This window comes from Syngnathoides biaculeatus, chromosome 11, assembly GCF_019802595.1.
Source record: "Syngnathoides biaculeatus isolate LvHL_M chromosome 11, ASM1980259v1, whole genome shotgun sequence".
NCBI classification, from domain to species: domain Eukaryota; kingdom Metazoa; phylum Chordata; class Actinopteri; order Syngnathiformes; family Syngnathidae; genus Syngnathoides; species Syngnathoides biaculeatus.
The window spans coordinates 23,757,357-23,773,586 of NC_084650.1; the positions used below are offsets into that span (position 1 = coordinate 23,757,357).

At 39.0% G+C, this 16,230-nt stretch overlaps 1 protein-coding gene across 5 annotated transcripts; it reads right to left on the reverse strand.

Moving 5' to 3' along the window:
• Positions 1-384: 384 nt before the first annotated feature.
• LOC133508899 (probable ATP-dependent RNA helicase DDX41) lies at positions 385-14,442 on the reverse strand. Of its 5 annotated transcripts, none has more exons than XM_061835437.1 (17): positions 14,404-14,442; positions 12,338-12,433; positions 12,072-12,222; positions 11,903-11,977; positions 11,762-11,822; positions 11,538-11,674; positions 11,360-11,432; positions 9,655-9,808; positions 9,364-9,500; positions 8,825-8,987; positions 7,277-7,408; positions 7,130-7,201; positions 6,946-7,042; positions 4,482-4,631; positions 3,665-3,736; positions 3,162-3,272; positions 385-3,081 (listed from the first exon to the last, which is right to left on the reverse strand). In XM_061835437.1, exons 2-17 carry the CDS (start codon positions 12,338-12,340, stop codon positions 2,945-2,947), a joined length of 1,725 nt encoding a protein of 574 aa, XP_061691421.1. In that variant the 5' UTR covers positions 12,341-12,433; positions 14,404-14,442; the 3' UTR covers positions 385-2,944. The 5 variants fall into 5 exon arrangements, with proteins under 5 accessions (XP_061691421.1, XP_061691420.1, XP_061691416.1 ...); XM_061835436.1 differs by lacking the exon at positions 14,404-14,442 and adding an exon at positions 14,219-14,354; XM_061835432.1 differs by lacking the exon at positions 14,404-14,442 and adding an exon at positions 14,168-14,201.
• Positions 14,443-16,230: the final 1,788 nt, after the last annotated feature.

Sequence of the window (16,230 nt, forward strand, 5' to 3'; positions counted from 1 at the left end):
ACAATGTGAGCTGGGTGGGGACCTTGGCGATTTGATCCCCAGCTACAGAAACCAGCTTCAGCAGCCCATTTTCTTCAAAATGCTTTCAAAAAGTTTTTATGGGATGGGCACGGCATTGCCCACAGACCCACGATGTCTGAACTTGGTACACCGCACTGTTAAGACAGTACCGGTAACTACAATTTTGTATCCACAACATGTAACCCATGAGACTAATTATTCTCCTCTGCTTTGTACAATTCCAAAGCCTTAAAGTACCGCTTTGATTGTGTGAAGAAAAATAAGGAAGATCGTCCATTCTGAACGTTTTGTTCTCCTTGATCTATTTGGCATTGCAACAATTTTTTTATGCAACATTACTGGCACCAATAATGAGTTAGCAGTTTTGATGCTGACATGCTCACAAAGTGAGTTCACAATGAATGCTGTGGAACGCGTCAGATAAACAAAAATAAATCCGTTGGGCTTCGGGGTTATCTCAACCTATACATCATAACAATAAAAAAAAACTAAATTTTTACCACCTCACCGACACCATTTGCAAAATAATACATTTTCATTTTCAAGTAGTCTGTAAAACGTAAAAAGTGTGCTTCACTTTTTAGTCAGTTTTTTTTCCTTCTTTCTAACAAATCTCTCATAACTGTGACATTTTCCTTCTCTAAGGCCAAAGCACAAACACATCAGCAAAATGAATACATACATTTTGAGGCGTGGCTCACTAAAAATGCTTGCGTTCTACAAATGACCTCATGTGCCTGAATTTTCCAACTGACGTGTAATCCATTAGGAAGAAAATAAATTGGTACATCCAAACCAGCACGGAATAAATTAGTGACTGCGGCCCACTGCTTAAATTTTGTTTTTGCTGATCACAACAATTTACAATGTACTGAAAACTGCAATTTTGTTTCTGGGTGTTGCTTTCAGAAGGCCCACGTGATCTAGTCACGACACGAGGGAAATCGACAAATTCCAAGCTAAAGTTAAAAACTTTGCAAATGTAAGAATGCAGGAAGTCTTTCTGTGTGTTGCACGACTCTCAAACTTTGCATATTGCTTGCATTTTGCCTTGCCTGAGGGCCAGAAGCTGAGCTGCACTGTTTGTTTGTGATGTGTAAGTACAACAGAATAGTCCAGGGATCCGTTATGGAGGATACATTTTTTTTCCAAGGAAAAAACATACATATTTCTGAAACATTGTTTTCATATAACATGGGTAAAATACTATTTTATTCAAGGTAGGGAGTATTTTTTTTTTTTTAATTGTCGCCCCATATGTACCTATGTACATTTTGAAATGACAATATATTGCTGGAACTATTACAAAAACTGTAGTATCATAATACTATACTATAATACTATTAAAGTTGCAATCTTGGCAAGTTCATATAGAGTTTTGGTCTGCACGCTCACTGACACGATACCCACGCTGTCGTGATTTTTGGACTGATCAGCTGTCATGTGAAAGTTCTTACTGGTTTTCCGTGTCTATTAAAGATTATTGTTCTTCAAGGTCAAGCCAGTTCCTCTCTTGAAACCCCCTTTGCGTGATTCACCACCAGGATCTTTCTGCAAACACAGTGGCACGGTAAATATGACCCTGCAAGCACTCCACCTTCTTATCACCGCTTTATGGCTTTGAATGGATTAAGATGCAAGAAAGTCCAGAGCTTGTGCAAGCAGAAGAATTGGAGAAGTGACATGTCAGGAGTTGGAGCTTCCGCAATGTGCTATCTGCTGTATCTCTGCGCAACATATCAATTACACAGATTACAAAGAAAAGAGGGTGGTTGTACTGGTGTAGTCCTTATCGGCACTAACTACAAATATGAATATAAATAAATAAATTACAAAACAAGTTCCTTAATAATCCAATAGCTGGATCGCTGCTTCAATAAAATCAAAATATTTCATTTCAAATCAATGGAAAGTTACTTACTTTATTAGCATCACAGATTGTTTTGTTGAACAACTTTTATCACACTTAAGTTACATGAATATTTGGCGGACAGCTTGGGCTTCATTGTGGACGAATACCATCAGGCATTTTTCATGGTTGTACTTCCATAAGTTCATGCTCTCACCTCACCAATATGATGGAATAAATTTTAAAAAATACTTTATCAATATTCAATAAAGCTACAAATGATCGGAAATTCAGATTCACTTTCCACTCTGATGGGAAAAAAATAATCCTGAATCATTTTAGAATTTGAATGGAAATGAATAAAAGTACTGTACATATGTTATTATGACAAGGGCTACAATGCTTTTGTCGACTTTCGCGGCCACTTTGATTTACATTTACTGTGCATGGACATATGCACTGCATATGCATTTGCATTGGTAAAACTGTAATTTGTAATACCGGCATCAATTTTAGTTGGTATCCATTTTATGCACCGCCCTTTTGCACTCTTGAATAAAGTTACACGAATGTGCATACATTGATCCCTTGAAATAAATAACTCGGGCCATATATGCTCCACTCCATCCTTTCATTGGGCCCAAAAACCATTTAAAGGATTGAGATTAAAGTGATACTTTTCTGAACGCATTGAGCTGATTTCCCTCAAATTGATATATTAAAATTTCCTTCCCCCCTTTTTGTATTGATTTTTCAAAAAATAGTCAATTTGATTAAAAAGGTTGCTCAAAATTAAATTGGAAATCAATAAAAACAGCATGACTTTTCTCAAAATAAACTTTCATTTAAATTCATTCATCCAGTTTTTACTTATGCAAAGGTAGAAGGGCATTCTTTTCTCAGAAAGACTGATATTTATTTACAATTTGTAAAACAACTGTACAAGAAAAATGCTGATGTAATCGTTCTGCACAGATGTATTGGTACTTGGTGGTTTGAGTGCTATCGCACGCAAGTGAACGAGTAGTACTGTATATACTTCCTCAGTAAGTGGAGCACAGTGTTTCCTTTCCCTTAGAAGTCCATCGAGCTGTGAGCCAGGTAGTCCTTCCGCCCAATGTTGGTGACCTGCTTGGTCTGCATTGCCTCCAACTTGGGACAATCTGTAATACGATGACCGAGACCACCGCAAAAAGTACACCCCCTCTCTCCTGGAAAGCAGCAAGCGCAGCGTTTGTTAGGACAAACACAGTCAAACATTTATTTAGCTTATATTTAGTGAATGATTAACCTTCAATATCCGGTATTGTTTCATCTCCTGTATGGAGCACCTGGAGAACTGGAGGAACCTTTTGCTTGGCTTCAATGAGCAGGGCCTTCAGATCCATCAACACAGACTCACCTGAGAAACGAGGCAAAAAGAAAATGCGATATCAATGACAAATGTATATATTTTTTCTTACATTATGAAAGTTCTATCTCTGACCTTAATGGGGAATAATTTTGGACTTAAGGACAGTGGTTACTTCTTTCACAATGTAATCAACTAAACATTTAGTCCACATATTTTGCATTGAGAAAAGGTCTCAACCATTTTGAACATGCAACTTTTTTTCACAATGTACCAAAAAGTCAAGACTTTCCATGATTCTTTGTCTCATAAAAAAAAAAAAAATGGCTCAACAAATAAAAATGGACACAATCAAAATTTGGCCAGGATATGAAACTATGAATTATTTTGAATAATTACTGATTCCAATCAGAATGTGACTTATTATCGGTGTAGTAACTTACCACAGCCTTTATTGATGAATGTTGTGGCAATACCAGTCTGACCAGATCGCCCTGTTCTTCCAATTCTGTGGACTGGGGAAAAAAAAAAAAAATGGGGGAGACATCCACAATCAATCCAAATAAAATCAATTCTTTCAGTATTTGAATGCTGATGAAGTTGAAACAGACATGGGAAAAGGCTACTGGGAATGCAACATGTTCTAATAGTTGACTATTAAAAGGATTACTGGTATATACATTTTAAAAACTGACATTTTGGGGTCCTTTCATGTTATGCACATAAGCTGCTTTCTGAACAGAAGATGTGGGTGCCAGGCTGTTCTGCTTTGATGGATAATGACTTTCTACACATTTTTCATTTTTAGTGACTACGTATTTAAAAACCTCTTAGACTGACTGTGATTTCTCTAGTAGGTCAAATCAAGAAATGTCCAGATTAAGCCCATAATTCATTTATTCTCATTTAGTGCAAAGACCCACTTACCAAACACCAAGTGGAAGTGTTTTAAGCACATGACAGTCATTGTAAGGGGTCCTCAGGTCTACACACTTGATTTTTTGCCTTTAGGGCCTAAAGTGGGGTGGAAAATTGATAAAGATGGTGTTGGTCCATCTTTTGCAGACAAACAGCTTCTACTCTTACAGGAAGACTTTCTGCAAGAGTGATTTTTTTCTCTATTCATTAAAACAAAGATTTGTGCTGTCATCTTGAGCTCAAAGCGCTGAACATCGACAGGTGCAAGGGGCTTCCAATGAGATCAGCAAGTTAAATAACAAAATATTTTGGAAAGCAAAAACACAAACCGTACTGTCATACCATAGTTTTCGATTTCCTCCGGCATGTCATAGTTGACTACATGCTGGATGGCCGGGAAATCCAGACCCTTGGAGGCCACATCTGTGGCAACTAGGACGTCCTTCTTTCCTTCTTTAAATGCTTCAATGGCTTTTGTTCTTTCCTCCTGATCTGCATCAAAAAAAAAAAAAAAAAAAAAAGAAAAAAAAAAGACAGACTCAAATTAATGTAAATGAAAAGGGACATTATTTCACTGAAACCTCTTTTTAATAGATGAAAAGTCAGCTATCTGAAGTATCTGAACACCCATCAAGTACACAATTAAACAACTGTCTTTTTATTTGGCTATTTTTGAAAATGTGTCAACAAAAGCCATTCTGCCCCACTGTAATACAACAGTGGGATTAATTTACACAATAAGCACCCCTGCACAGTTCTTCTGCCCATGACTTGACCAGCGAAGCTGGGCGAAGATCCAGGGCCACTTTCAAGAGAGCCCTCAGACAAGAAATAGGGTCTAAAGTGTACTATAATTCCTGATTGTTGATAAATACAGTTGCCACTGATTTTATTAAGAAACCTAGGGAACACTTTCAAATTGTGATGAAAGAAATAATGTCTCCAGTCAATGGAACACTTTCTACGAAAAAGATGAAGCTAAAGGGACATCTAGTGACAAAGATGAGGAACTACAGGGTGGACTGGGTTGAACTGGAAACCTTTGGCTGTTTTAGATTTTCATGAATTCAACAAATAAGGGAGCTATAGCAGCCTGCTAGTATGTCTACCTCACAGCTGAAAGGTTTGGGATTAAAATCTTGGTGCTTTGCGTGTGGAGTTTGAATGTGTTTTCACCAGCTACACTGGCTTTTAAATTCATTCATATCTTGTGACTTTATTGAAGGCATACTGTACATCGGAGATGGGTAAATAGCAGCCTGGGGGCCAGAATAGACCCACTGCCCATTATATCTAGCCCATCAGCTGACTCTTGTCAAGGAACGATAATGAGCTGTGCTGCTACAGCAGTGGGAGGGGGGGGGAAAGCTGCAACAGCACACACTTCACTTCCTTGCTACAGTATTTAAGCACTTGATTGTGCATGTAACCTATGTGACAATGTAAGAAGAAACATACTGATTGGCTGACTTCCCCATGTGACTGCTTAAGAGACCAAAACGTATCAATCAACGCAGAAGTAATGTGTACAAAATGACAAATGCAAGTTTTTACGAGAGATTACATTATCACAATTATCCCCCTTCTTTTTTTAATGCGCTACAGACACTGATTTCTGGCTGCAGGGTACAACTGCCTGGCACCCGTGTCCTCTTCCCCATCTTCATGGCCCACTCGAGATTTGAACACTACACTACTCGGCGGCTACTTATGCAAGGGGTAGGGCCAATGACTAGCAGTTGGGGTGACCTGGCATTTATTATGTGGGTGGGGAGGTGGTTTTCCACTAGCTTCATGGCGGTGCTCCTGGGGCCAGGCCCCACTGGGTGGATGGCTGCTCGCCGCATTTGACTTTTAACAGGTGACAATCCCGGCGTGGCTGGACAGCATGGGATTGCCAGTTACACTCACACCTCTCATCCTATCCATCTCCTGGCTGAGACCTCATTGGAGATGAGAAAAGTTGGCATTGCATTTATAAATGCAGGTAGGATTAATGCCATTTATTCCTTTCCACTCCTTGCACTTCCTATGATGATCACAATTGTCCTTGATTTCGGTGTTCATAAGATCTTGTCGTGATTGACAACCATATCGACGTGATGAACTATTATTCTTCCTATTTTCAATGAAGTTTGATGCAAATATGACAATTTTTTTTGTTCTCGGCATGGTCAGGAATGAGTGAGAGAAAATTAGTCAGATGTTTGATATTCGCTGAACCCTGAATTCTTATGGTTGTACTCAGCCTCACAACCAAATTTTCTACTACAGCCTATGGACCATTTTGCTGAAATTCTAAATTACGAATACGGCAACATAATAAAAACTACTATCGTCGCTGGATTTGTCAATACAAAATATATTGGCAATAACAGCAACAACTGCATGTGATTTGATATTTGGCTTACCATCTGTGTTAGGGACCATTTCAAAATTTTACCTGGCAGGAAAAAGAAATAACAGCCTGAAGCAAATTAAATTTAAATTTTTTAATTAGTTAAATAACATTATTGGACATGTATAAATGTGTAAAAAATATATTTTTTTGTCAGAACACCAGGGTTTGGCTGATGAGAATGAAATTTTGCCCCACAATTGAATTGTCATGAAAAATTGTGGCTCGAGGCATCACTTAGTTGCCAACCCATACTGTAGCTAGACTAAATTGTCCATATTTGTGAATATTAGTATGAATAATTGCCTGTATATATCCTGTGATTGGCTAGCGATAGGCTCCAGACCACCTGCAACATTAGTAAAGACAAGTGTTGTAGAAATTGGATGGATCAATTCCACACAGTACCTTTTCCTCCATGGATAGCCACCGCCTCTACTCCTTTCAACAGCAGATACTCATGGATGGCATCAACATCAGCCTTTTTCTCAGCAAATATCAATACCTGAAGGAGAATTTTTTTTTTTTAAATAAAATTATGTATACATTTTGTATATGCATGTCAGAGCTTGATGGAGAACAAGGTACTGACGGGAGGTGTTGTTTTCTGGAGACACTCGAGCAGGTACACCATTTTTGCTTCCTCTTTGACGTATTCCACTTCCTGTTCATACACACAAAACAGTCTCAGAATCAACTTTTACATCATAAAGTCTTTGGCAGGTGAATCATAGCATACCTGGATGACATCCAAGCTGGCTGCTCCTGCTCTGCCTACGTTAATAGTAATGGGTTTGACCAGAGCGCTCTTTGCAAAATTCTGGATCTTCTTGGGCATGGTGGCACTGAAAAGCAATGTTTGCCTTTGACCCTTGAGGAGAGGGTGGGGGTGGGGAGAATACTTTAATACTTGTCCTCTTTCAATCTTTAATTAACAATAAATGATAGATTAAAAAAAAATTACTCATAAAAATTATACTTTACCAGGGCTAACTGAATAGATATGCTTTTAAAAAGTGCAATCGCCATTGGCAAGTTAATAGAAACAAATAATTAATGCATAAAACAACATTAGGCTGGAAGCCCCAACTTTTCATTTGAAAATCCCCATCAAGATAGTGAATTGACCCCTCCGTACAGGGTACTTAACCACGCCTCCTGAAGTGACGTCACGGTCTATGTAGATCTCTGGCCTCTGATCGGTCAGTGACGCGGATTGCGCAATATCCACGGAGGGGTCAATTGTCAAGGAAGGCTACGTCTGTTGTTTTGCTTGCCCACTGATGCACAGTCACAAGAATTTGACAGTTGTGATGTCTCTCTATTTACTTCTGTCATGTAAGCTGAAGTCATGGCAGCCACTACAATGGTTGTAACTGTCATAATTGCCAAAATCCTGAGAGGGCCAACTTCATAAAATGTTTCATGTATCTTATATGTTATATACATCAACGCCATTTTAAACATCCCCTTTCAATTTGGCGAACGGTATGGTACAGGCTCTTCAAAAAGCCTTAACCATGTTTGCTCCCAGGTGGCTGGCGGGCTGACAAGGGGGCAGGCACAGATACAAATGAAGCACTTTTCATATGTGACCACATGTAAAATGTAAAATAAAATAAAGAAATGTACATAATAAATGGATTTATATTGAAATCAATTCATTTATTTACACATAAATTATGTATATTTTTTATTTATATACATAAAAAAATGTTCGAATATCAGGTTCATTTAATCGTGGTAGCCAAAATAGGCGGCAAATGTGGCTCAGTTGGTCGAGCAACGTTGGTCAGTGTCCCTTGTTCAAATTCCAGCCTTGACTGTCCATATGTCAAAGTCTCCTTGGACAAGACACTAAATCCTGATTTGTTCCAGTGAGCCTGGCAGCGGCTTGCACGGCAGCAGTCTGAATGTGCGCGTGAGTGGGTGAATGTGAGGCTTTGTAAGTAAAGCACTTTGGGCTTTGTTATGGTGTAGATAAAGCGCGCTAGTGTTAGTGTAGTATACTAAGTGCACTCCATATTTCAAAATTGGAGTCACAATTAAAATTCAATAAATGGTGCCCCCCAATTCTACAACAAAAAAATATATATGATAAGTCACATATTTTTAGCTCTTTCATGTATATGTCATTTTAACAACTCAAAACTGATTTCTATATTTGTAATACTTTCACACACTCCTGGGAACGTTTAAAACATGGAAGACCTCTGTTAATATCCAATTTTCCACCAGTTAGCGTCAATTAATCTGGTATAGTATATATGTAAGGGGAGGTCGTTACCCTAAAATAGGAAAAAATGGTCCTGATGTCCTCCTCGAAGCCCATGTCAATCATCCTGTCAGCCTCATCCAGGGCCAGGTAGCGACAGATGTCCAGACTCACCATCTTCTTTTGTAACAAGTCCATGAGACGCCCAGGTGTGGCAACCATCATATGCACGCCACTGCAAGCAGAAAATATTCAAATTGTATGGGCCAACCTTTTTAGTATCTTCATTTGGTTAGAAATTTCACACTTAACAGAACGGCATGCACTCCGGGGACAGAGACAACTACGAGTTCATCTCAATATATTAGAACGGTGACTCTTAAAGTATGGTACACAATCCCCCAAGTGGGACACAAAAGAATCACTTCATAAATCATCTAACCATTTAAAATACATGTGATTTAATAGTATTTAAAAGTTGCAGTTCAATTTAGAAAAAAAAAAAAAAAAAACAAAGCCACAATTTGCACAAGTGAGGTAGTTTGACTTGTGGGTTCTAAATTAAAGACAGGAAGTGCAACTTCTTTATTCCACCTTTGACCTCAACTTACTGTTTGACAACCTCCATTTGCTCCTTGACAGACATCCCTCCAATGCAGAGGGCTGTTCGCATTTGTGGTGCTCCCTCCTCTTCCAGCAATTTAGAGTAATATTCGATGATGCCGTGTGTCTGTCGGGCCAGCTCTCTCTGCGCAAAATCAGTATTACAGATAGTTGAAGAACAACGTTGGTAGATGTCACCATCATTGGAGGTATCAAAACTCACAGATCCTATGCATTGTAAAGGAAATGTAGACAACGTTAATTAATGTATGCAATAAGAAAAAATGGCAATGACTTACTGAAGGACAGATGATGAGTCCATAAGGTCCCTCTCTTTTAAAGAAGGGCAGCCTCTTCTCCTGCTCCAGTGCAAACATGATGATGGGCAAAGTGAAAACCAAAGTTTTGCCTGAGCCAGTGAAGGCGATGCCGATCATGTCGCGACCTGACAGACTACAAGTAGAGATGAAATGGCATGAAAAACTAGTAATAGTAGTTAAAATCCTCTGGAACATATTCATATGGGGAATTCTACTGTGAGCAGAGGGATACACCTTTCTTTTACAAAGTTATGCTGAATCTGTTAAAAACCTTCGCATTCAGACAGTTACGGATTAATTTGAATCAGAATTTGAGAGAACTGTATCTCCGATTCAGAAGGAACAGTGTGGTTTTCGTCCTGGGTGTGGGACTGTGGATGAGCTCCTATACCCTCGAGAGAATACTTGCAGGTTCAGGGAGTTCTCCCAACCAGTCTACATGTGCTCTTTGGACTTGGAAAAAGTGTTCAACCATGTCTTTTAGGGTATCTTGTTGGTGGTGCTCTGGGAGAAAAATGGGTACCAGACTCCCTAATGCGAGTTGTCTACTCCCTGTACAAATGGTGTCAAAGTTTGGCGGCAGAATGTTGGATTCTTTTCCAGTGAGGGTTGGACCCCGTCAAGGCTGCCCTTTGTCACTAGAATCTGTTCATATCATTTCATGATAGAATTTTTAGGTGAAAACATCAGAATCAAGGTGTTTATTTTAAAAACCCACACTAGCATTGTCTTACAAAAGTTTGCTTCGTTTAATGCTGACAATGCAAAGTCGCACATACTAGCTAACGAATAGCATCTATATGGGGGCGGTATCATGCTTTGAGCAACAGATATTTGAACACAAATCAAGCACAATCGCATGTAGACAGAACTCACAAGCAACTTTGTGAAGACAGACTTGTTCCTGCAGTTTATCGAGTCACCTAGTGTATTTGTTAAACTTTTGTTCAACTGGATCTCTATGAGTGTACTATACTGCACCTGGTGGTCAAGACAATCAGACGAGAAGAACCATCAATTATTTCATCATGAACATGATGCTAGTTACATTTTTGTATTCTATTTACTTACGGCATTATCATACTCTATGTTTTACAAAGTAAAATGTAGAGTGTGATTCCTCTTAATAAAAACCAACTCCAACATTTTTGTTTATCTTTATGGGTTGACTGGAACCGATGAAAGACATTTACGTTCATCTAAAAAGGTACAGAATATTTGACATACAAGTGTTTTGAGTTATAAGTGTGGTCAATGAATAGATTAAACTCATAGATCAATTTCAAGGCATCACTTTATAATCTAAAAGTAGTCTGGATGCATATATTTATTACTCACCACACTCACTAATATTTCCACAGTTAGTACTCAGATTTGTTTGCAACTAACAAGACTAATTCAAGGTTGACTATCACAATTGCATGTTTGCAGCAGTAGGGAACCATTCTATCATATTGAGAATCATTGAAATTGTTTAGGCTCTTTCAAAACTATATGAATATGAAAACAAAAAAATTGAAGCATCTTTCCAATGAAGTGCAATTATAGACAAACAAAACAGAATATAATCAGATGAAATCAGTTCATTCATGTAAAGGCAATAATTGGTATGATGATGATGATCTTAAATGAAGTCAAACATTTGATCCTAATGTAAAAAAAATAAATAAATTTCACCACTTACACTGTTGGAATTCCTTGAATTTGGATTGGTGTTGGATGTACAATTCCTTTCTTCTTCAAACCTTTAAGAATTGCTGCAAATAATATGACACAAATGTTATTGGACATAGAAATCATGCTCAAATAAAAGGTGGCGGTTTGATGAGGTGGGGGGGGGGGTTAAACATCTTGAAACCAACCTGGCGGAAGCTTCATCTCCCTAAAGCTTTTAATCGGCGGAGGGATGCCATCTCCATCAACTAAGATGTGAAACTTCTTTCTGACCCGCTCATTTCTGGTCTCTGGCATATTGAGAACATAGCGCGGAGCCTTCCAGCTGCAAAGAACCACTGGGTTATGTAAAGTGGGCCACAAATGTTATTTGACAATTATTAAGTGATTACTTTAAGTAAAATGATCCCACCTTGTCTTGATTGGATCATCATAAATGATACCCTTGGCCATTTCCTTCACGGACATCAAAGCTGGCAGAAAAAAAATGGAAATGTTAGGCTTGCAAAAGCTTTGAAATTATTACAGTGAAGTGCAAATTTTTCTTCCCCACCTCTGCCCTCTGCAACACTTTCTAAAATCTTCTCTTCTTCTTTCAGTTGTTTCTCCTTAGCCGACTCTTTGCGTGCTGTTCAATTTAAACAAGAGACTTAATGCATAGGAAAAAAATACATTTAACAGTAAAATGTTTGATTTCAGAAAATATCTCTTGAAATAGAAACCTTCTGCTTTTTCCTTCAGATGCTGATGCTGGTCAAGGAGACTGACGTTGGACCGTGGACCAAGCCCTTCGTCTTCATCCCTCTGTTCCTCCCCACTGTCTCTGTGCTCCTCATCCACTGCTTTACCACGCAATCGCAGCATCTTCTGAACCTGTTAGGTGAACAACTGGTGTATTAAGCAATATAAAGGATAATTTTTTATTTCCACAACTATCACAAACACAACCGCAGATTCAACGCCTTATGAAGGAGGGGTGATAACTTACCATTTGTTGCTTTCGGATTTTGACGGGAACGTAAGGAACATAATCTTCATCCTCTGACCCTTCAAGGCCAGAACCTTTATCATCTCCATGAGCTCTCTTAAAAAAACAAATAAAACAGAAGAAAACAATGACATTTAAAGTGTCCCAGTAAAATAAAGTCATCATACTTAATATTGAAACAGACAATATAGATAAACTTTTGGGGTGAGTACAAATTGAATTTCCCTGTGAAGGATTACAATTGGTGCAGTACAATAATAATTTTTTAAAAAAGCGAGATCTACATGCCATATTGCTGAATGAAGCTAATACCTATCGGTACAGACCTCGCCATGTTAATCTTTTTTGTGCATGACTTCTTCCTCTCAGCAAATTGCAGACATTAAGCTTATGAAATACTTCCAAGCCCTGCAAATTAGTTTAACGCTGCAAAAGCCCTGCAGTGGCTAACAAATACTAGAAGTGGGAAGTAACTGCAATCTCAAGCTCGATCTCACTTATCCTCTTTGTGGCAGCAATTGAAGTGATCCTGATTGGGGCAAGGCAATTGCATGGTGTTCATCTGGTGGCAGGGTAAAGGTTTTCCCAACTCGGGAGTGAGAAAGATGACAGAACTTGCCTCCAATGAACTGCACAATGCACATCCATGCTCTTGGAGAGGATGGATGATCTTTGTACCTGGGGGCGGATTCAAGCACTAAAAGTCCAAAAGCCTATCCCTGTAGAAAAGACAATGGAATGACTAGGTAATCTTCAATTTAGGAGGAGAGGCATTGCGGACCAGTTCAGCCACAGTCTGGGAAGGCCATTTCACTCCAGACTCTCAAACAAGGAAATGACCTAAACATTTTTAGCAGCTTTCAGAAGGCCTGACGAAAAACAACCAACTACCCAGAAAGTACCAAGCGTGGTGTTATAATTTCTGTAAAAAAAAACTTAATACGTCGGCAAACCACACTAAGCCAACAGAGCACCATCAGAACACACATCTTCAGACAGGGAAAAGCACCTAGCGACAAGGGAATAGAGGTTGGAGGTGGACCGAGGGAGGCAGCTCAGCAGTATCACCTTGCAACCATGGGGCGCGTTATATTAAGATTAAATAGCTTTTAAACTATAGTTGAAGCTGACGAACCTCCTTTGCGTCACACACGAAACATTACTTTAGTTTTACTTTTTGCGTCAAACGAGGAATGGTTTGTATTGCTAGCGAGTTAGCTAGCTGCTAATATTTCTCGTCTGCCGCACGAACCGCGACTTTTAATTGGCGTTTACCTTTTTGGGTTGGTTATCGTCGTCCATCTTAGTAGAAACGACGTACTCGCTTAGACATTTGTGCCACTAACTGGCCAAGTTTTCCAAATAACGTATTAAAATATATGTATCATACGCTCGCGCCTTCGCACATCGGACAACTATGCTGCTGAAGTACAGAAAGCTAAAAGGGTCAAAATTCTATTCGTCGAAGTGACGTCAAATAACAATGGACGACAAATACACAGTACACAAAAAGCACTACACTAGCTGACATCACAATTGTATAAATCTACATTCTAACTATTAAGATACTCTAAGAGCATCGGAGTTATCTGTATGGAAACAAACTGACAGAATGAAGACAAAATTTATTAATCACCATGATAACCGTAAGGTGAAACCTAACTATTGATGCAAGTGTTCTTAACATCCATCCATCCTTTTTCTCAGCCGCTTATCCCGACAAGGGTCGTGGGAGTGCTAGAGCCCAGCCAAGCTATACTGAAAAATGGATCAAACCTTTGAAGTCCAATACGGAAAAAAAAGTCTCATGTTTGAACACGTTTCACTCACATTTAATCCGTTGTAACACATCAGTCTTAAAAGGGCCCCAAAAATATCTACCTTATACATTCAGGAATCAAAATGAATTGTGTTGCGGTTCAAATGTTAAAGGTCTCTTTATACTCGAGCTCGTGGCGACCGCACGGACATCACTGCGGCTCTCCCGTCTGTATGGATAGGTTTCCAATTACATCACCACCACCCTTAGACCAATTGGATAAATTAATGATAGAAAAAAACCTCACCTTTCACCTATTACCTGTGTTCTCTGACCTATGACACACAAGATGGCATAGTTGGAAACCTATCCAATAACCCTTAATACTCCAGCGCAACCCATGGGGACAGTTCTGAAAATGTGCTGCAGTTGTCAAGTCAGAGGTGTCAGTCACTTCGTCTGGTATTGGCAGCACCTTTTGGTCATTTCTGGTCCCTGTTTTTATTTTCCATTCCGTAACAACAATGGTGACCGCGAAAGTGTCTGCTTGGACAAATGGATGTAAATGACCAGATGATACGTTTAATTATACTGCAAAATTGATCGAGAAGGCAGCTTGGTGTTATGTGGGGCCAAGAGGAACCGTGACACATCATCACACCATGTGACTAAAACGGGCCATCCAGGAGAGATGAGCTCTGCGACTCTGCCTGCTCAGAAACCTCTTTTTGATGAATGCGTGGCAAGGTACGAAGAGGTACTTCGTGGGGCGATGCAGGTGTTGTCGGGCACGCGAGCGGGAGTATGAAGTGGCCTTAAAACGAACCTCACCTCTCTCATAGACTGATGTTCGGATCATTTAAGTCTTCTGGCTAACAGCTATGAAATATATTCATGAGCAACAAGGAAGTAATGACATTACGGCAATACATTTTGACTGAGCGACACCATTTTCTGTTATTTTTTATTAATAACTTTATTAATAACCTTTAAGTGTTGGGGTGCATTCAGTGAATGTGTTTGTCTATGTAAACTGATTTGCTTAATCTTATTTCAAATGAATACATTCTATTTCTCCCGTAGTGCATCTTTTTCAATGCCCATTGCACCTGGAGAAAGTCACCAAACACACCACGTGTAGAATTATTAGACAAGTTAGGTTTTAGACAATATCTTCACTTATCGGGGACATTTCCTAGCATTATGCACCTTCTTTTCTTTTGGCAAAATGAGCAAAAAAGAGATTTAACTGGCTCAGAAAAGTATGAAAATGATCAAAATCTCAGTGTGATGCAGCACTTTTGAACTATCATTCGACCCATTAAATGTTTTGTTCTGAATGGTCAAAAGGGTCGTCTAGTAAAAATAAAAAGCAACTGCCAGGAATTTACAAAAAAATCAAGTGTGAAAATACCAGGAACCCATTATCTTTAAGTTCTGTCATATTTCAGAACTGCAACCCACCTAGAATACCTTGAAGTGCAAGATGTTTGGTGTTGCGAGACATTGTCAACACATGTATGGCTGAAAAAAAAAAAAGACATGCTGAAGCGTCTAGACTGAGCCAAGAAATATTTGAAGACAGATTTCTCAAAGGTTCTTAGAGACTGACATGAGAGATTCCTGATGGCCACGTGGCTGGATCACTAACGAGAACAGAGGTCCACTTTGACTCAAAAGATGCAAGCAAATTGGACGGGTGATACTGAAATGGGAACCGTCCCTTAAGACATGGATGAGAGTTTGGCGTTGATGAACTTGACTGGCCTGCACAAAGTCCTGACCTCAACCAGATAGAACAGCTTTGGGATAAATTAAGAGTAGAGACAGCGCCACACCTTCTTGCTCAACATCACTGTGTGACCTTACACGTGCACTTCTGGAAGAATGGTGAAGAATACATAAATACATTCCTAAACCTTGCTGACAACCTTGTGCGAAGAGTTAATGCTGTTATAGATGCTCATTTAAATTCCCATTTGTAGTGAACAAATCATTTTGGCAATATAAAATGTTTCTTTTGGAATGTTTCAAGATTTGTTAATAATCCTGATCTAAACAAATAAAAATATAAAACCGAGTTTCAGCTACTTAAACATTCTTGACGTTTATTAACAATCTAATGCACTGTGGT